We start from the raw sequence: 20321 nt of genomic DNA, 5'->3' as shown, positions 1-20321 counted from the left end.
CTCTAACATTTGAAACATTGTGCTACTAGTTATGGTATCCGATACCCTACCAAATTTGTTGGTAGGATATCAATAGTTTTGACCTAAATATTAAAATCCCAGCTGGGTACAACAGTCAAAACAAAAGAGCTGAACAGAATAATAACCTATAAAGAATTCATTTGATCTTACTGTAATAATATTTTCATCACCCTTACAACAAAATTTGAATGAACTTAATATATTTCTGTGAAACTTTCGTTTCATGGAACAGCATTTTCTTTCATAAAATTGTTGTGTCAGGACATTTTTAAGAAGCTGCCTGTAGCATTTCATTGACCTCTGAAATAAAGCAGTCTCAGAGGTGGAAACTGCACATCCTGTACATTGAACAACAGCACTTCACAGATATTTAAGGGCTAGATTCTGCTTTCAAAGCTTGCCAAATAAAATGAATGGGAAGTAAATATGCAGAGCTGGGGACAGAGAAATAACAAATTAACTAACTAATAACAAATAGAGAAATAACTAATTCTGTGGCCTCTGAACAGATTTTTGATAGATGCAGAAGACTGCAGGGACTTTGCAGCAAGTACCCCATTACTGTATTAATCCTCCTGAGATCTTCCATCTCTACTAGTGAGTAGAGTTGATTTGCCTGTTAGGAGGTTAGACCTGTTCAAGGTCATCAACTGCAAAGGCCCACCACTTTAGGTTGCAAGAAGGCAGTCAGGCTCTCTGGAGAAGCTGTATATACTCTGACTTCAGGGCAGCAAGGGAAACACATGATTTTTTTCCTCTGAAATGTATCTCTGGCTCAGAAAGCTCCTCTCTGAGGTCTTGAATGGGGGCCACTCTCACTGGTATTGCTCAGTCAGGAAGCCCCATGAAGACATACTCACTGGGAATGGCTGTGGGCTCAACAAAATGTTTAGGAAAATAACACAAAGCCTTAGGTCTGTACTGATCAGAAAGTATGTGCACATAGTGGGAGGGATCTGCCATGCTTACTTGCATCAATTACTGTTGTACCTGTGCTTAGCACAAGCTTAAAAATTTTAATCTGTTTGATATAGGGGCAGTTATTGTCCTTGCTCCATGGACATGAATTGAAGTACAAGGCCACAAAAAGACTCTGTGGTAAAAGGAAACTGAATTCATGGATTCTAAGCCCTCAGCTGCTACCCTAACCATTGCTCTCTAAATTTTATTTTTCAGATGAGAAAATAGACGTTAAAAATGATATTTCCAGGTGGAAGTATAAGCACCAAAATGTTTGTAGGCTGTCCAAAAGTCCACGAGGCAAGAATTTTTCAATCAACATTTTTACCAACCTTAATGTTTTACCATAGTCAAATATTGTCTTACCACAGGGGGGGGGGGGGGAGGGAAGTAGTTTTTTTCCCTCCTAGCAGTATTTACAAGGATATTGTGTACTATGACACACAAACACTGATGGTCCGTATGCCATCCCCAAGGAAAGATCCTCCTCTGTCACTGAAGGAAATTGTACTAATAACGTACCCTCAAAGGGTTGTTGAGCGTCTTTGAAGCTCTCTCAATGAAGTTGAACTGGTTTGCAAGCTTCTGTTCCTTCACTTTTGGGGGAGGAGGCTCTTCTGCCTCTGCTGCTTCAGCTTCCTCTGCTGTTCCTGCCTCCTCTGCCTCTTCTTCTCCTTCAGCCTGAAAGAGAATAGAGTAGTAACTCCACCCTGAAAAGACCATACGTCTCCTTCCTTCTTCAGAAACACTTCTTCACTGACTACTGGAATTCTGCTGCCTATGAGAAAAGACTGTTATTGAAGATTCATGGGTCAGTAGTTGTTGTGGTTTAACCCAGATGGGAAATAGGCAAATAAGTGAGTAAGTCCAACCACGGCCAAGAGGACATGGTACTGGAGAAATATCCCATTGGGACAGGTAGGGTTACATTACAGGGAAAAAGCTGTTTCAGCTAGATGGCAATGTTAGCACAAATTCAAATGGCTACAAGTTGACAATGTAAAAAAATTAAGATTGAAATGTTTGAGATGGAAATCAGGAAACATCTAGCTATCAGAGCAAGAAGATCCTGCAACAATATCTAGATGGGAAGATGGAAGACCAGTAACTGAAGTTACTTTAAAACTGAGCCTAATATGAATAGGATAACATAGCATAACTGCCTTTGATAAAAAATAACTGGACCCAAGGACCAGAAGACTGTATTAGAGTCCCATTACTCTGAGTTTTAATTTCCTTTCTGGATACTCAGCTTTATCTGAAACTACTCTGAACTTGATTACAGGGCCTGACACTCTGTGGGTAAGAAGAAACTTCTTAGAGCATACTCCTGTCCCAATCAGCCAACTGCCTTTAAGTCAGGCCACTATTTAATTCAGGTAGTTATGCCTGCTGCTTTCATTCCTTTACACTTTGTTCTTAACCAGCTTACCTTTTAGGGAAGTTGGGATTTCACATGTTGTCCAGAAAGATTCCAGGTATCAACAAATTACACTCTATCTTGGATGAAGGCAGACCTAGTGTGTAGGGACCTGTCATCTTCTTGTACATCTTCTCTAAACTGAAGAAAGGCAGGAGTATCCCAGCTATTTAGTAGAAAGTGCAGGATCTCTGCTACCGCAGAGACATCTCAGGAGATGTTTCAAGAATAAATCACAGAAAAATCTCAGCAAACCCATTTTACAATAAAGTGAGTTTCAAATCTAATATTAAAAATAAAGTGGACAGCTCTCAGATGACTTTGGAGTATTACCTGAGTATCTTCTGTGCCTTCTTCATCTTTAATCTCTGTCTCTTCAGATATTACTGCAGAAGACGCAAGAGAAGGTTTTTCTGATGACAAAAGGGATAAGTGAATAAACCCAGGATAAAAGGACATATTATCCTATATTCTGCAGACTCTTCTGTCTTTTGAAGTGTTAATTTACAGATGCATCCTTTTCTCTTGCTCTCTCATGAGACAACAAAGTAACCAATTCCCAGTTTGCAGGCTGATTGTTTGCTCAAAGCCACAGAAAGAGACAATGTTATTATTAGAATTAGACAGCAATAATTCTCACTGAGCAAATCAAAAATCTGATTTCCACTCAAATCAAACTTCTGAAATCCACTTCTTGTGGACTTCTTGTATACTTGACATGGGTCAAGTATATGATAGTTTCCTGAATGCTCACCGTGCTTTAAGATTTTAAGACTTTAAACCATGACTGAAACTTTCAAAGCTGGCTAAGGAGTTTAGATGTGTTATGTCCAGCTAACTGTAGTGGTAGTGGAAGATGATCAGAGACACTAAATAGCTTTGAACTTTGCAGTGGGTGGTGTTAGCATTCACCTGGCTCCAAAAGCATGCATTGTTTTCTATACTGTGCAAACATCTGTCTGATTGTTTGTTTTTTTCTTGTTGTTGTTTGTTTTCTTTCTGTTTTTGTTTCTTTAGAAAGATGCAAGTCAAAACAGGAGCTGTTCAATTCAATGGTCATGAAGTACGATCACTCCCTTATGCTTAATAAGTGGTATCAGTGCCTAGCTGAAAATGATTGCGGTTTCAGATAATAAACCAACCTGATACAGCAGATTTCACACTCTGTCGTCTGCCTTCATCTGAATCTTTGAGTATCAGGTTTCCATTCAAGGAGAAGTGAATGGCTGTTTGATCTACATAGCCTATTGGCTTGTATGCTCGTTCCTACAAAAAGGAAAAAAACAACACAACCAGCATGGAGAAATGTATTTTTTAAACCAAACATACTGTGTAGCCTACATTGCTAAAGTGCTCCATAGTGATAAATATATGTTCACTGTTAACACTTCTATGTTGAATTCCTTCCAGCAGTTATTTATAGTTCAGGACACTGAAAGCCACAAATTAAAAATATAAGGAAAAGAACCAAGAAAAAGAAATCTCTACTTTTCCACCACTACCACAGTAAGGGAGTTTAAATATAGTTCTAGTACATCTCTGCTGCATAGCACTCCCTAAGAGACTCCAGTTCCCTGTTGTGCTGAGATCCCTGAATGAGTTGTCGTACCTATACAAGAGCAGCACCATACAGAGAGCAGCTCTGATCTGGAGACAGTGCACGCACTTAGTACAGTGCCCAGGTTTACAAGCACTGCACTAATTCAGCTATTTGAAGCCAGCTTTATTGGCACTTGCTTGTAGATCACTGTACAGTGCAGTCATACTCTCAGGCCTAAACTATATATTAAGACTATGAGCTACACCTAAAAGCAGTCAGAAGCCACTGTAGACTGCAGATGTTTCAATAGTTTCTTTGTAAAAATATGACTGCTTCCTGTACGAATAACAACACAGCAGTGAGCCCAGTTCATTCACTGTGGAGGATAAGATAGAGATCAGGCATCACCACGTAGAACAATTTCAAGTAGAAGAGAAAAAGAAGAGAAAAAAATTGACCTTATTTGCTTCCATAAGACTGATTTTATTTCTCTGGTGAACTAACATAAGTGTTGGTCAAACTAGTTCCAGAAGTATAGAGATGAGACAGGTTAAGGACAATTTCACCTGGTTGTCTATTCCCTGACTAAGACTGGGGATAATCCAATGCCAGAGCTGAAGGAGCTGTCCCTGCATACTCTCATTTCTGCCTCAACCCTTCCAAGGAATGGGTGGGAGGCAGAGTCATCTTCCTCTCTGGCCCTGCAGCAGCCTATGCTGCCAGCTGTACATACTAGCTGGAGAATGCTGTTCCAGGGTAATGCAGCATATGCTCTACACATGGAAATGTGAAGGTGTGACTCTTGGATGTTTCCTGGCAGTCTTTGATGCACCCTCCCCTGTTCACTCCTACTCATCATGAAATAGAGCTCTTGTCACCGATTTCACAAAGCACATTTCTGAGCTCTCCTATAATGCAAACAAGGTATCTTGATGTGAGGATACCGAAGCCTAACTGTCTCACAGACTGAATAAAGCACTGCGTTTTGTCTTCTAACCACCACTGAATGGAAAAAATATTGCCTTAGATTAGCTGCACCAATTATGTTCACTGCCAGAACTTGCCGATTTACTGTTATCTCCAGCTTCTGAATATATATGTCAATTCTTTTATGCTTTTACCCTCTGCAAAATCCCTTTAGGAACCATTGGCAGTAAATACGTAACAAGATGAAGCCACATTAAATAGAAATTTACCTGGTTATAAATAAAAAGAAAACAGAAGAATAGCTAATGGCAAAAAAAAAAAACACACAAAAAAAAAAAACTCATCTTGGTTTTACAGGTCATGACACACTTACTTTAAAGCTGTATCGGACAATATTCTGGGGAGCATGAGGATTATTAGCTGTCAGAACACGTGTAAATTCCTCTTTTAATTCCTTTGGAAGAGAAAGAAAATAGTATCATAAATAATATTCCACTGTTAATGCAACACAGGGCATTAAAAAATCACCATCTTCTTTATACTCAGTTTGCTGCAAATACCTCACTTGCAGATTGTGCCCTGACTATACCAGTGGTGGGAGCCAAGGTAACTCAAAGGGAAATCAAGAACTGTCACCTTGCTTCCTATTGTAGTACTTCAGTGGGGTTTCTGGTCATGTTAATTTTTATCTAAGCTGTGGTAGCACTTGAAAAATGCTAGTTGCATTTTATATGGCTAAAAAGCACTATCTAAAGTCTAAAACGCTATCAAAGTCTATCTTGAAGCACACACATTCCAAAAATACAGTAAACACTCAGCTCACTACCATTACTTGCAGGATCGACTTACTAAACAAAAAACAGTGCTGGTGTCAACTGCTTTCACTGCTTGAGGAGGGGGAATAATGTATACTTTCCCTTTGAGAGCTACTCGGAGGACAGACATCAACACTAGAGCTTTATACAGCAGTGAGAAGAGAGACAACTGCAGTCAGAAAAGTGACCAACTGCAATCCCAGTAAACCCAGATGAGAAGAAATGGGTTTAAACTACAGGACCTTTCTCCATCCTGTGTATCAGACTGCCTCTGGCCTCTGAAAGGCTCAGGGCTGGCTCTGAAGCCCTCCTTATTTGAGAGAAGCCCTGGCCCCATTCCGCTCTCAGATCAGCTCCATACAAAGATACTTTGCCTTAAGTCCAGAGCTGTGTTTCAAAGCACATTTTCCCTGCTTTCCTGCTGAAAGCTATTTTAGTTCATGCTGCAGATAATGTACATAAGCACTAGAGTCTTACTCCTGAAGAAGTTCCTCCAAAACAAATGAGTAAGAGGTAGGCTTCGGTTTATGGAGTTTTGCAGACATCTTGTGACAACTACAGGCACTGTTTTACTCACAGCTTCAGTCAATTCCAGTTGATCTGGGGGTTTGACCAGAGTCTTTACTGCTGTCCACTCATCTACACCCTCTCCCACATCAGTGGACGCATCTTCATCCTAGCACAGGAAAAGCAAGGCAATTAGCACACTGAGACAGTAATTGTTTTGCTCATTCCCAAAGCAGCACTTCTCCATGCACGGTGTGAGGAAGACCACCATTTCCCTGTCCACCCATCCATAGACCAGACCAGATAACCCCAAATGGCAGGCCCAAATTTGCAAATAGTTGAAAGGCTACAGCTGGCAACAGCAGTTCAGTCACTGGGTTGGTGGAGCTGCTGCTCTCTGTAGATAACTCCTGGCACATAACAAAACTGGAGTAACTCCTATAACAAAACTCAGAAAACTCCACTTGAATTTCAGATTAAAAGTTGACAATTCTGTTTCTCTTGACCATATCATATCTCAAGCGAGCCTTGCTTTAAAACTACTCAAAGACACAATTCAAGGACTTGCAATTACTTCTGAAGTGTTATTATATAAACTACTGTCCTGGTTTCAGTTAGGACAGAGTTAATTTTCCTCCTAGTAGCTGGTGCGGTGCTATGTTTTGGATTAGAATGAGAGGAGTGCTGATAACATGCTGATGTTTTAATTGTTGCAGAGCAGTGCTTACACCAAGCCAAGGACGTCTCAGCCTTTTGCTCTGTCCTGCCAACAGGCAGGCTGGGGGTGCAGTAAGAGCTGGGAGGGGACAGACCCAGGACAGGTGACCCAAACTAGCCAAAGGGGTATTCCATCCCATCTGACGTCATGCTAAACAATATATAGGGGTGGCTAGCCGGGGTGTGGGGGGGCCAGCTGCTCGGGGATAGGCTGGGCATTGGTCAGTGAGTGGTGAGCAATTGCATTGTGCATCACTTGTTTGTATACATTAGTAGTAGTAGTACTATTATCATTTTTATTGTTATTATTGTTATTATTTTTCTGTTTTAATAAACTGTCTTTATCTCAACTCACAGGCTTCACTTTCCCGTTTCTCTCCCCCATCCCAGAGAGGGAGAGGGGAGGGTGAGCGAACGGCTGTGTGGTGCTTAGCTGCTGGCTGGTTAAACCACAACAAACATAACAAACATAGAAATTATTTCAAGATATAAAGCTGCAGGGATGTGACTTCTGGAGGAATGTTAACTGTTTTCTTGCAAAGGCCAGGGGGTCTGCAGTCCTGCAACAGTGAGAGCAGCTCTCCTGGGGCTGGGCTTGGGTTGATGTCATGATATGATATCATTAATAGGAAAGGGATCACTGCAGGGATGAATTTCAATTACTTGTCATTACAGATAAACTGCTAGAACACGAAGTTGCTGATTAAAGTGTTTAGCTGCTGAGGGCAAAATTTCTCCCTCAGTTTGAAATGTGTAATGGGTTGATTTAAAATAAATCAATCACTCTTTTAAATACAGGTCTCTCAGGTCTATTAAACTTTATGGCCTTATGGAGCTGCAGATGAGTCTGGGGTATAAGTGAAGGCTGTTTGCAGGACCCACCAAAGCTCTGATATCTGCAGAGCACCATAAAGGTGAAAAGCACAATGATGTGTAAAAACATGCAGCGGCTGAAAGTAACAGAGAATTTTGCATATGCCAGACAGCCAGGGAAATTCATAGGCTGCAACCTTTTTTCCCCCAAGGGGAAAGGGAGCCGAAATGAGACAAGCTGGAAGGAAGGTCAAGCTCTCGGATTCTCACAAGACTATGACGGCAGAACAGTTGTTTGTGATTTAATGCTATCCACGTGAACACCTGCTTGTAGGACATTTATCATACAAAATTCAATGCCAGTTAGCTCAGTGCTGTTTTCTCCAGTGAAGCGGATAAAAATAGCATTAAGGTGGATTTTTTTGTTGTTGCTTTTTTATTTGAAAGTAAATACCTTTCCCTTTTTAGAGGGTAAAAAGAGGAAAAAAATTACAAGACTGTGATTTGTCCCAAGAAGGTGAAAAGCTGTTTATCACAAGGTCTGTTTTAAAGCACGCAAAATGTCCTTCCTCCACCCATACTAATGGAGCTAAACCCACCTCAGTTCACCCTGAGGTAGATTAAGTCAGGGTGCTCTTCTAAGCACTTATTTGCCTACCAGTGAAAGAAATACCATGAGTTTACCAGTCAGAAAGTTAACGTTATTTTCTCTAATGTTTGTACTTCTATGTTAACTAAATGAATCTGGGGTACGTTTTGCATTTTCTAAGCAGAGCAGGCATTTTTCTCACAGTCTGTGTCAGCTTATATTTTGGAATTTACATCACATACATTTTTTCTGTCTTTTCATTTTGCAGTTTACCTAAATTGTGCCTTTGTTTTAGCTTCCATTTTTATTCTAACTTGCTAGTGTAATTCCCTCCACAACAGCATATTCCAGAGCAACCCCTTATTGTTAAATCAACTGGAATGTTACCAAATTCATAAAACATGCCATTGTTCCAAGAGAATCTAGTTTGCATCTCATAGACAAAGAAGGAGAAAACATTTTTTCAAAACACTTGCATTTGCGGTCTTACCCGTTTTTTACATATAGGTTTAGCAGGCCTCGGTGGTGCTGCCTTTCCTCCTGAAGGTCCACTTTGGCTCTGAAGCAAGAACATAAGCAACATAAACCTTTAAAACACCTTGTTCCCTAATTTAACCAAAGCAGAATATAACTTTAATGTGATTGATAATGTTTGCTGTAATGGTATGTAACAAAAGTCAAATATACCAGTATTTTTTCTACACATCATCTGAATGAAAGGTAACCAGGGACATAATATAATAGTTTAACAGCATGAAGTTACTCTACTCTTATTTCTGCTTATTTGTGATACAGCCACGTGTCCACACCCTAGGTTCTAGTGCCTTACTCAAACATATCAGAGGGACTGTTCTTGCCCCACATGTTTGCAATGTCATGGTGAGGCCAAAGAGAGTATATCAACACCTACAACAAGACGAGTACAGAAAAAACATGGAAACCATTGATAAACAGCTGGAAGCCAACCACTGCCAACCTCCCTCAGTGCGTCCCAGCAAAGAAATATTTTAAAATAGACTTTAAGGAAAACAATAAAATAGTTGTTTGCAGGGAGCCTTATAGCATAATTCTAGAGGAGGTTGCCCAGAAATTGAGGAATCACAGAAGGGCACCACTAACAATGATTTGCAAAGACTTCACAGAAAGTGGGAGAGGAAATGAAGAAGATCCTTTCAAGAAGATGCTAAGGGACAGATAAGAGGAAGAACCCAGAAAGCAGAGAATGAAGCTACCACATTTCAAGAGGAGAACTGACAAACAAACGAGAAGACATTAGAGACCTTGCCAAAAATGGATGGACCCCAGATAACACCAGATGGGATGGGTGGGAAAAGCAGAGCTGCTACTTGGAAAAGGCATTTGACTTTGAGGCAGAAAAGAAGGACATTCTAGATGAGAAGAGGAAATGAAAACAAAGGGGTGGGGGTAAGATCCCGTGTTTATGATTTTCTTTAGAAGGACATAAGAGTGTGTCTTTTAGCTCAGATCAAAGGTCCACCTAGCCAAGTATTTCTCTCCTTCAGTATTCAAAAGCAGGTATCTACGGAGCTTTCTTCAGGATGGTGTTTTAGCCTTCAACAGGGAATTCTTAAACCAGAAATGCTCTCCTTTTCAATTCATCCCAGTGGACCTTTTCCTCCCCAAACTTCCTCGGGCATTTTGGAATCTATGCTCACTTTGAGCAAGTGCAATTCCCGCAGGACTCCCACAGCACAACTACACACTACTGCAAAGAACCACTGCTTGTGGTTTAAGCCTGCCACTTGCTGTTTTCATCTCATTTTCCCATTTTTTTCTACTGGAAAGTGTAGCTTTATCCCGTTAGCTTTTGTTCATCCCCTCTTCTACATTTCTCAATACCTTAAGGAGCATGAGTCAGGAGATAAGCCCTTAAGGATTTAAGGACAGATGAGTCCTTAGCGTGCACAGATACCTAGACTTCTCTCACAATTTTCTTTCATTGTAAAAAATAAATATCCACATTTCCCCTCCGTTTCCTATGTATTAAACAATTAAGCATCCATAATGACTTTCACACAGCACCCCCAAGCCTTCTTGCTAAAGCCCCAGTACTTGTTAAGACATGGCAACAAGAACACAGGAGGAAAATATTTTCAGATGAGAACAAAGCGGAGCAGAGAAGACAGACTCAGGCTTTCAGTGTTGTTTCCCATTGTACAAGCTGTAAGATGGCTATTACTAACAGGGTGTCAGGGGTTTTATTCCAGCAAATGTGCACTAAAAGCAATGAAAAATTAGTGGATTGATACATTTCTATGCCTAGAAAACGTGCCTTGCTTTGAAATACAAATTGCTGTGACTGAAATGGACATAATAGAGACTTAGGGCACTTCCTTTAAAATCCCACAGTGGGGTGGCAGCAGAGCACAGCAGAGAGCCTGGAGCCCTGGTGTCACAGCCACTGCTCGAACCCCTGGGTTACACAGTTACACAGACAGCCTGCTTCTCGTTGCTAGCGCTTGGCAGTGGGTGACAGGGCACCCTGTTCTACGTGGAAGATGCTACCTGGGAGTAAGGTGTGATTTAAGCAACAAAATTTAAAACAGAATTTCAGAGGAGAATTTTATTTGGATCCAAATCAGAACTAAACTCTTAATTCTAAACAGGAAACAAAGCCTACTCGCTAATACCCTTTGTGAATAGCCTTTAAAAGCATTTATCCAGCTGTAAAGGCATTGACAAGGCAATCTGAGGGTAATTGGCTTTGGCAGTTGCAAACATTTCAATTAACATAATCTAAAGAGCCACAAGTAAATAAATATCTGCAACTGTATTAAAATCCAAAAGTTACACCAAAGAAAAGCCAACATTTGATTCCAGTGGAAGGAAGCAGCGTAAACCCTGCCCTGTTGCCCCCACCATAAAGGGTTTGCAGGATAGAACATGAGGAACAATGCAGTAACACAAACAGCAATGAAACCCAAACCATTGTGAAAAAGGCACAAATCACCACTCGAACAGGGAAATGTGCAGGTCTGGGCTCCTTGCTGTCCTTCTCCCACTCCCACTTCTCCAGAATTCCTTGGCTCAGGAGCATCCTTCCTGGTACAGCCTTTCATGCTTGGAGCTCACTTTTAGTCTATCCACAAGGCTTCTTCCAAGCCAGATCAGGGCAGCCCCATAATTTGGTATTGTCATTGCTAGCAATGGGCCCCATGCTGCATATTGAGTTTGCAAAGCCTCAGGGCTGAGGCTGCTTGGCTTGCTGTGTCTGGACTTTCCTTGGCCTGCCTGCAGCTTTATTTTACTCAGCAGCAGGCTAACTGACCACAGAAAATCGCCAAATTTGCTTTACTACTTTTATATTTGTACACTACCACCATAGTTTTATGACTGTAACATAATGTAGAGGGAAATACAGGCCTGGTGTGACAAGGAGGACCCTGGAAGAGGTGACCCATAATGTGGCACAGGGAAGTACAGGGATGGGATGATACGGGATGGGGCGCAGGCTTGCACTGGAGACCCCACAGCTGTAAATGTCTCACCAGCAGTCAAAGAAATGCAGACCTGCACACCTGGAAGCTGGACAAAGCTGGCTTTAGTGGTAACAAGGAAAACAAATGAACAAAAGAACAATAGAATAGCATTAAAAAAATAACATATATAGTAATTTCAGATGCAATGCGGAACATCAGACCAATGAAGAAACAGAAAGGTGTTAAAGTGTGCTAGTTAACATACAAAGAAACTTCAAGTGAAAGAAACCTCAGGTGGGTCTTAGAACAGTGAAGAAGAAGCCATCAGCACGGACACCTTATTGTCCCCAGTGAAGGACCCCAGGTGCTAACAACTCTCCACACCACCACCGAACACCAAGGACAAGAAAATGAACATGCACCAAAACTAGTGGGTCTGCTTAACGCTACCATAAGAAGCAAGGTGGAGAACAAACATGGGTCAGTCAAGAATACAAAACCTTTCACACTGCCTGCTAGTTCAGGTAATAGCACAAAGCCTACTGCTGTGCTTATTGCTGGAAAAGGCAGCCCTGATGTTCCCTTCCCTTGGTATGTCTGTGCTCAGTCTTTTTGCTATTTCTTTTGCAAGCTCCTGCTCCCTGTAAATCTTTCCCAAATCAGCACGCTGTTCTTCCTCACATCTTTCCTTAAAAATCCTCTCTGCCACGTGAGCTGTAAGGTGTCCTCAACAGCACCCAGGTAGTTGGTGTCTTGCCACCAAGGCCCAGAATGATGACCACTGTTCCCTCGTTTTTCTTTTTACTACATCAATATGTTACCCACATGCTATTATTTAAGCTGGAAACCTTTCACACTGACAAATATTTCTTTGTTCCAGGTTATACAGTGTTTGTACAACATGGGAGAGGTCATGAGTGCATCCGGCATATGAATAATAAACTATAACTGTGAATCAGCATAATGGTCATATATTCACCAGCAAGAGGCTCATGACAAGGACTGGCCTTCATACACATCTCTAAAACTCAAGCACATTTTTGCTGTTGTATAATTAGCTACAGAAGAAGAAAAGTTAACAGGCTATTATTAGGATCTCAAACAGAAGTATTCAGAAGTTAGAAAATGCAAGAATTAAGGTTGCTGAGGCAACCCTCAATTCACCCTTTGGGCACAAGCATTACAATATCGGCCTTCATTACATAATAACACACCTTTTTTTTTGTGCACTCCCTGCCTCTCTTAACATCTCCCAGGCTTACTAGCATGGGCAGAGTTCAACAGTAAGTTGCTACTAGCATTTTGGTTTATGTTGTTCAGCATCTAGATTTTTTTTTAAACCTAGCCTAAGTCAAACAGCCAGCAAATAACATTTTTTGCAAATTCTGTATAAAATGAGTAAGATCTTGCCACAGAAAGCACCAAAAGTCTTCATAAATCTTCCTAATAAATGGTGCTACTATACCTGCCTTTAATAATAATAATTAACAAGAAGAGGAGTGCAAGTAATTATAAGGAATTTATATTAGGAAAAAGGAGACATTGTTGCTAGGGAACTCAGGAACAGGTAGGAGGCACAGAAGAGTTGCACGGAGTTTCTCACCTCCAGGTCATCTTCATAACTCAGACCACCCTAGGACATGTGCCACTGTTCCACTGAAAAATGCTGAAGTGAGAATCCATGCACACTAAAAATGTTCTATTCTGATACCCATCTTATGTTAAATAAATGAACAGCTTAGAGTAGTTCCCACAGCAAAAACACATCAGAAGCCCACAACAGTCGTAATATTTAAGGATATATAAAACTCAAGTGACTGTTCTTTTCCAGACCTGTCTTCCAGGAGTTGTTTCTGACAGCAGCACCTGGAAATTCCTCCCTGGGCCAGATATCAGCTAGACCAGAAGACAGATTGACTGTATTACAGCAAAGATTCAGAAATCTAACAGTGTGACACAGCTGAAGGGAGAAAATAGCTGAAAAGTGATGCTTTAAATGCCATTTAATTTTCCTTTCCCTTGCCACAGCTCCCTCTAATGCAGACAAACCATCAGGAGATGGAAATAGAGGCAAAATCAAGTCTTCTTAAAATAAGAAGAAATGACTGACCACTCTCCAATGGGCATTGCTGTATATCAAAAAAGCACTACCAGGCTGGTATTTAGGAAGAGCTATCCTATTTCTGCATCCCAGAAACGTGCAATGGGAGAGCAAGCATCAAAGAGTTTCAGTATCTCTTTGATGAAAGTTTTGCCCTCAGCACCCTAGTAATGTGCTTCCAGCTTGGCCAGAAAAGAAGAAAATACAGAATCATACAAGACCATCCATTCAAGTCTTGTAAATCTTACTTATTCTATGCACAGTGATTATTGCTCTCTTTTTGTTGGTGATATGACAGCCGCTAATTGCTGATCTGAGACTCATCAACCGATTTTATACTAAATAGACAGAATTTTCAGTACATGCTTTCTTGACTGAATAGAAAAACCTTTGAAGGTTTTTCAAAGTCATCTGGCTTCCAGTCCTGTCTGGCTCTTTCTCAACAGGTATTTTGTGTAGCCCTACTTTTTAATTATTTCATCCTCTGCTGCAGGAAACCTCTGAACTGTCAGTGGCAGTGCTGATGGTAAATAAATCATCCTGGTGTTTTAGGAAGCAGAGGTTTACTCTCAAGAGCAAGTGTTCATTTAAGAAGCAGGTCAAACCCTCAATCCGTGACCACAGAAATCCTTCAGGAGAAAATGTGTTCACCGCTCACATTCAGATCCAAGGCCTGCCCTGACTACTCAAGTAGGAGATGCAGTGATGCTACCATGTGTGCTGTCCTCCATCAGGATGAGGTTCCTCGCTGTAGCCTTTGCTGGGCAGCTCATCCTTCTCCTATACTGTCAGATTAGACCACCTTTTCCAGACCCGCTCTTGCAACTGGTCACTGCACATACACAGCAAGGTGAGGAGCCAGACTCACCACTACAGGGTAACTCCTTGCGAATCATGAAATGTTTCCCTATATTGAAAGAGTAAAGTGATTTGAGCAGATCTGCAAATCCAGATCAAACCTAAAATACCAGAAAATTGGGCAGGGATGATGCAGGTTGATTACTCTGCAAAGCTGAACTGTCAGTTCATATTAAGCAAATCTTCCAAGGGCTGAAAATCAATTACATATTAATGAAACACTCATCACAGGGCAATGACAAACCCAGACTATATTTTTTTTAAGATCATTAAACAGACATTCCTGCAGCATCTCTGCTCCCCGTGCTAGCAGTCACCATGAGACAATCTGACTGCAAGGCTTAGCAATCACAGAACGCTCCAGCTAAGTTTACTTTATCTTCCTGAGCACAGGCATTATCATCCGCATTTCCTCTCCAGCGCAGCACAAAGGTTAACATGTAATCGGGGAAAAAAAAACAAGAACAAAGTTGCTTAAAGGATTCTAGGAGGGAAGCAGAATCATTAGGAGAAGTGGGCTTGACATTTCTGTAAAACCATTTAATAACTTCCTGCTGGCTTTCTGTTCTTGTTTTGAATCTTACCAGTCTCAGTAGTAAACCGCCGCTCCGCACAATGAGCAGAGAAGCACGGCATGGAAATAAAGCCAAAGAAAGCAGAGGGACTCGTTGCCTGCCCTGCGGCAGACATCCATTTACACGCACTAGGGATGCCAATTTAAGAACTATTTGCCAACATATTTTTAATCTGCTTTGTGAGAGACACTAAACCAAGTGTTTATTTTATATTACATGGACGGTTTAATGCATGTTTTAAGAGCCAACAGGCACCTTAAAAACCTTTGCTGTCAAAAAGTAAGAGCTGATTGCTGACTACTTTTTGGGAGGGGGTCCCTTTGTCTCTCCTTGACAGCCTGGTGAGCAGCAAAGAAGCCGCTGACATGTCCGTGGGTGCAAGCCCAGGTGTGTAATTAGAAATGCCTCACTGTCCAAAGTCAGATGCTTTCCTGACACAGCACAAGTTACCTGTTGCTGACAGCACTGTTCACCCTATCTGGCAAGTGCCCCCAGTCTGATTTTACTTGCTGCAAATAAAAAGAAGTGTATGCAATGTCAATTAAGAAACCATAGCCAAATCAGTGGGCTCAGCCACAGAGGTACACAGCAGCTCAGGGTGCACTCCACTCAAAGAGAAGAGCCACAAAGTGAACGATGGATTCAGCATAACCAACACTTCCAACAGCATACCTGATAACCACATTTAAAATGTTTTTATAAATCCAGAAATTGTTGGCCACTTCCTACCACCACCCACGCAGAGGAATGACACAGGGCTAACATGGTGCTGTCCCCTGCCCCATCAGCAACTTTCTGCACATCTTCTTATGTGCCACACAAGTCATTGTTTTTAAAATAATACTGTGCTTCAGCATGTCATACTCAAAACCTCATTTTCAGGGGAGTCAAAGAGTCTAATTCTTACATTCACTTCCATCTGATTCAGAGTCATTGGTTTATACTTTTCCATAATTCTGCACATTCCCAAAACACTGTGGAGCTCAATTGTGTGTAACAAATTTCTGACCTTAAAGGAAGGATGGTATTGAAGTACATAGCATACATAAGTTTTATTATTTAGAAAGCTGCATTGTGAACACAAAGATCTGGGCATACCTCATCACTTTAACAGACTTTGAACACTGGAACATTTCTTATTAATGTCTCCAAACATACAAGAGCAATGGTCTAAAGATGCTTCTAATTAAGGCTCAGCTCGAGTCAAACGATTCATCTGAAATCCAGTTCACTTCATCTACCCCCTTTATCTCTGATGGCCAGACAGCTTTTGGCATATTTTCATCCAAGAATCTGGGAGATTCCATTCAAAGAAGAAGAAAAAGACATCGGCTGGTTGGAGATTGAACTGGAGGCTGAAGTCACTGGGATAAAGAGATAAAGACTGAAAGAAAGCAAGAGACTCATGTCAGAAAAGAGGGAAAATACAAGACAGGCAGAAGACAGAAGAAGGGCAGGCAACCGCCACCTGTAGGGGAAAAAAAAAAGAGAAAGAATTGATCACAAAGCACTCAAAGAGCCCACAGCCATGAAAGCGAAGGAGGGACTGGAAGTGACACATGGCAAAAGGGAAGAACCTGATACCATTCAGGTAACTGTCTCAGCTTTGAGCACAATCTCAGGAAGACAATTTTCAAAGGGAAAGCAGTCAGCAATGAAAAACCTACGAGGCAGAGCAGAACAAAGCAATACAAGGGAAAGAGAGGAATGAAAAGCACGGGGACAGGTGAAAAGAGCATAGTGCTATAGGAGAGCTTGCAGTGAAAGGGACAAGGACGGAAAGCCGATGGAAATGATGCTCAGTAGAAAAAGCAGCCTCACAGGCAAGCAGCAAGCTTGTTTCCTGCCTCTTTACTAACACTGGCAGAGAGGAAGAACGTGTCTGAGACACAAGTGCAGGGCCTTAATCATTTGTTTTCAAAAGAGATTTTCTTGACAAGAATTGGGATCTAGACCTTGACTCACCAATTAACTGTATAGCAGCCATCAGGCCCCGGTAAATACCACTCATTGGGCCCCGATGGCGCAGTGAGTCGTGCAAAGGTGCAGCCACTTACTGCTGTGACTCTCCAAGCCCCGGTGACGTGGGCTGTACTTTAAATCAGTGAAAATGAGACAAAAGCCTTTGGCCTCCAGAGCCGGCTAGTGATTCACACAACTCCTCCACTGCAAGAATATTCCAGTCGATGAAAGCAGACGAAACAGCACAGACAAATATAGGGAAGGCAGTACAGGACACGTTAAAATTATTTTAAGGAATTGTAATTAAAGTTATGCGAAAAGCCGAAAATCCAAAAGAGTTTAAACAGTTTGTGATGTTTCAAGAACTTTAACGAATGCCTTTACAGCACGTTAATTCAGTTTTTCAACTAACATGTGAATCAAAGCCTATCCATGTTGGAATATTCGAGATGATGGTTACTGAAAGTGACCGAAAAAATGTTTATGTGGAAATCGTAAGAAGAAAAAAGAAGAGAAATTGGGATTTAGGGCAAGCATTGAATCCCAAGCTCGGATCATACCGCCATTATTAACGGGTTTTATGGTTGTAGCGTGAACACCTTCATCATCTAGGCTGGAACAACGTGCAGCGGGCACACCTCACGGGGCCCCCCTCTCCTTGCCTTATCCTCTCGGAGGCCCCGAGGCCCTGGCACCACAGGCACTGTGGCTGCTTCAGCCAGGTGCCCCCCAAGGCGCCAGGCCCTCCACCCCCGAGCCCTGCTTCGGGGATGACGCCAGAGCTCGGGGATGACGTCACGGCTCCGGGGGGGGGGCGGGTGACGTCACGGCGGCACCACCCTTACCTGCCGCTGCTTGTCGCCCCCTTTAGCCGGCATGGCGCCCCCCTCCACCGGAAGTTGATTCCGGTAACCATAGCAACGCGCCGGAAGTGCTGCCGCCCAGCCACCCCCTCCCACTCTTTCTCCTCTCCCCCCTTTCCCCTCCCCCTCATGAATATGCAAATGAGCGGGGCGGGGCGTGGCGGCGGACCCGGAAGCGGCGCGGCTGAGTCACGGCGGCGGCGATGAGGCTGCGGCGGGCGGCGGCGGCGGCGGGCGCCTGAGCCAGGAGGAGCCGGGAGCAGCCCCCGGGAGCCCCCCCCGCCGCCATCCCCCCTGCCCTGCACGGCCCTGCCTCGTCCTGCACCGCCCCGTCCCTGCGCTGCTGCCCTGCCCTGCCCCGCCGCCACCATGATGGAGGAGATTGACCGGTTCCAGGTGCCCGCCGTGCGCGCTGAGATGCAGCCGCTGGTGAGCGGCGGGCGGGGCGGGGCGGGAGGCACCCGCTGGGCTGCTGCCTGCTGCCCCACACCCCCCCCCTCCCCCTTTTGGGATTGGGCTTATTGATTAGGGAGGGGAAAGCCAGCCGGCCCCGGGGCCGTTACATAACGGCCGGCCCCTGCTGTGTCATGGCGGAGGGTGGGGGGGGTGGGGGCTGCCCCGAAATGTGCCCCGCATGGGGGCAGGGAGGGGGCACGGGCAGCCCCCTGGGGGCTGGGGGCTGAGCAACCCCTCCTGGATCACCCCCGGCATCCTATGGGTGGGTGGGAGCGGTGCTTGGGGCACTGGGCTTGCTGCAGGCAGCCCCCGGTGTGTGCGTGTGTTTCTGTGTGTTTGTGTGTGTGTAAAAACCGAGGGCACACCAATGGGCTTGTGAGCAGGAGGGCTCCTTTGTTGGGGGTGGTCTCCAGGCGGGTTGGAAAAGCTTCGCTGAGAAATTGTGGAAATAGTTTCAGGCTGATCTTTTTTTACGGTTCGGTTCCTCGGTTTGTAACCTTTGGGGTGGGAGGAGAGCTGTCCCCGCGAGATGAGGGGACTTGTTGCGTGCTTGCTGTGAGGTTTTGTTGGGCACGGCGAGGTGGCCCCGTGTTACACCTGCTGGGGAAGGCAGTGGGTGTAGTAGTGAGACGAGCGAGTTTGGAAGAGCTGTTGGCAGACAAAAAAGCCAAATCTCTTAAATACGTCCCAAATCAGTTGGTGTTTCTTATGGGATTTTGTTGGGCATATGAGTAAAGGGTTGGAAATGATATTTGCTTGCACGTTTGCATAGACAGAGTGGGCAGCACCTGAGGAGGTGACTTGGTGCAGCCCAGCTGACTCAGGGTGGGATGGTATGGTAGGTAGTAAGCTTCAGGAGGCTCCCTTCTCCTCCTCAGCTGCCCAAATTATGAACATTTCACAAAAGGATTTCACACATTTAAAAAAAAAATACTCTGAACACAGCTGAAGGAGGTTTTTTCCCTGTGCTTCAGGGTTTCTGTTGATTTTTAAGTAATGGAGTTCATAGTGAAAATGCGTGCATGCGAGGGACTGCTGCAGTGAGTGGATGGTGAGAGATTCCTCCGTGTACCTGGGAATGCTGTCATCAGTCTTGGAAATGGGACAGAGCAAGTCTGGTACAGCATTTCCAGTGGCACCACCTGCTTGATGCTCCTGGTCAGCGCCTGGTACGCAGGGACTGGTGCTTGTAAGGCTCCTTGCAGTTCAGAAGCTGGCTGGGGTTTGTAGTGGTTTGTTTGGGTGGCCAAATGCTGCTCCGTGCAGCTGTGTTGTTCTGTAGCAGCTACTGCTTGTCCTGTTCCTCTTCCTCTCCTTCCTTCCTACCCCATCCCATGTTTTTAAGTACAAAATAACCCGTGCATCTCATGAATTGGTTTTTTTTTTTTTTTTCCCTATCCTCAGTGGAAAAGCTTCAAATTCCACATGGTTGCAGGGACAGTGGTGTGTGCAAAGTTGAAGGCTGAAGGAGTCTAACAGTTTTCCCCATTTAAAGGGCTGAGGTAGAAGCTTGTTTTCCAGGTGTGAGATGAGAGCCAGAACTCTTCAAATTTAAGAGATCGGTACAGCTGGTAAATGCTTAAGGAAAGCCATTTTCAGAACATAGTGTTTCTAATCCCATAAGTATCCAAACCTGCCACTGACAGTGTTGATCCTTTGTCTGTCAGGGGTGACAGAGTTGACAAATGGTAAAAATGCTTGCGGTTGTTCTTGTGGTTCTTCGATTCTCTAATTTCTAACTCGTGTAGGGGAAATAA

General features: G+C 43.3%; 2 protein-coding genes across 6 annotated transcripts in view; one reads left to right on the top strand and one right to left on the bottom strand.

Annotated features, from left to right (window-relative positions):
- Window positions 1–18215, bottom strand: part of DNAI1 (dynein axonemal intermediate chain 1) — a 137060-nt gene extending 118845 nt beyond the window's left edge. Inside the window, exons 1-7 of one of the 3 annotated variants that reach the window (XM_038170634.2) lie at window positions 18091–18215; window positions 8800–8868; window positions 6261–6359; window positions 5242–5322; window positions 3544–3667; window positions 2735–2814; window positions 1504–1662 (exon numbers count right to left, since the gene is read on the bottom strand). In XM_038170634.2, coding sequence (XP_038026562.1) covers window positions 1504–1662; window positions 2735–2814; window positions 3544–3667; window positions 5242–5322; window positions 6261–6359; window positions 8800–8868; window positions 18091–18123 — 645 coding nt within the window. In that variant the 5' untranslated portion in view covers window positions 18124–18215. Of the gene's footprint in view, window positions 1–1503; window positions 1663–2734; window positions 2815–3543; window positions 3668–5241; window positions 5323–6260; window positions 6360–8799; window positions 8869–17805; window positions 18017–18090 lie in introns of those variants that run through there. The other 2 variants (XM_072031379.1, XM_072031378.1) reach the window with 2 other exon arrangements.
- A 108-nt stretch (window positions 18216–18323) lies between these two features.
- Window positions 18324–20321, top strand: part of FAM219A (family with sequence similarity 219 member A) — a 97055-nt gene continuing 95057 nt past the window's right edge. Inside the window, exon 1 of one of the 3 annotated variants that reach the window (XM_038170048.2) lies at window positions 18324–18504. In XM_038170048.2, coding sequence (XP_038025976.1) covers window positions 18478–18504 — 27 coding nt within the window. In that variant the 5' untranslated portion in view covers window positions 18324–18477. Of the gene's footprint in view, window positions 18538–20321 lie in introns of all 3 variants that reach the window. The other 2 variants (XM_038170047.2, XM_038170046.2) reach the window with 2 other exon arrangements.

Source organism: Anas platyrhynchos, chromosome Z, assembly GCF_047663525.1.
Source record: "Anas platyrhynchos isolate ZD024472 breed Pekin duck chromosome Z, IASCAAS_PekinDuck_T2T, whole genome shotgun sequence".
NCBI classification, from domain to species: Eukaryota; Metazoa; Chordata; class Aves; order Anseriformes; family Anatidae; genus Anas; species Anas platyrhynchos.
This window is presented reverse-complemented; position numbering and strand designations above follow the sequence as displayed.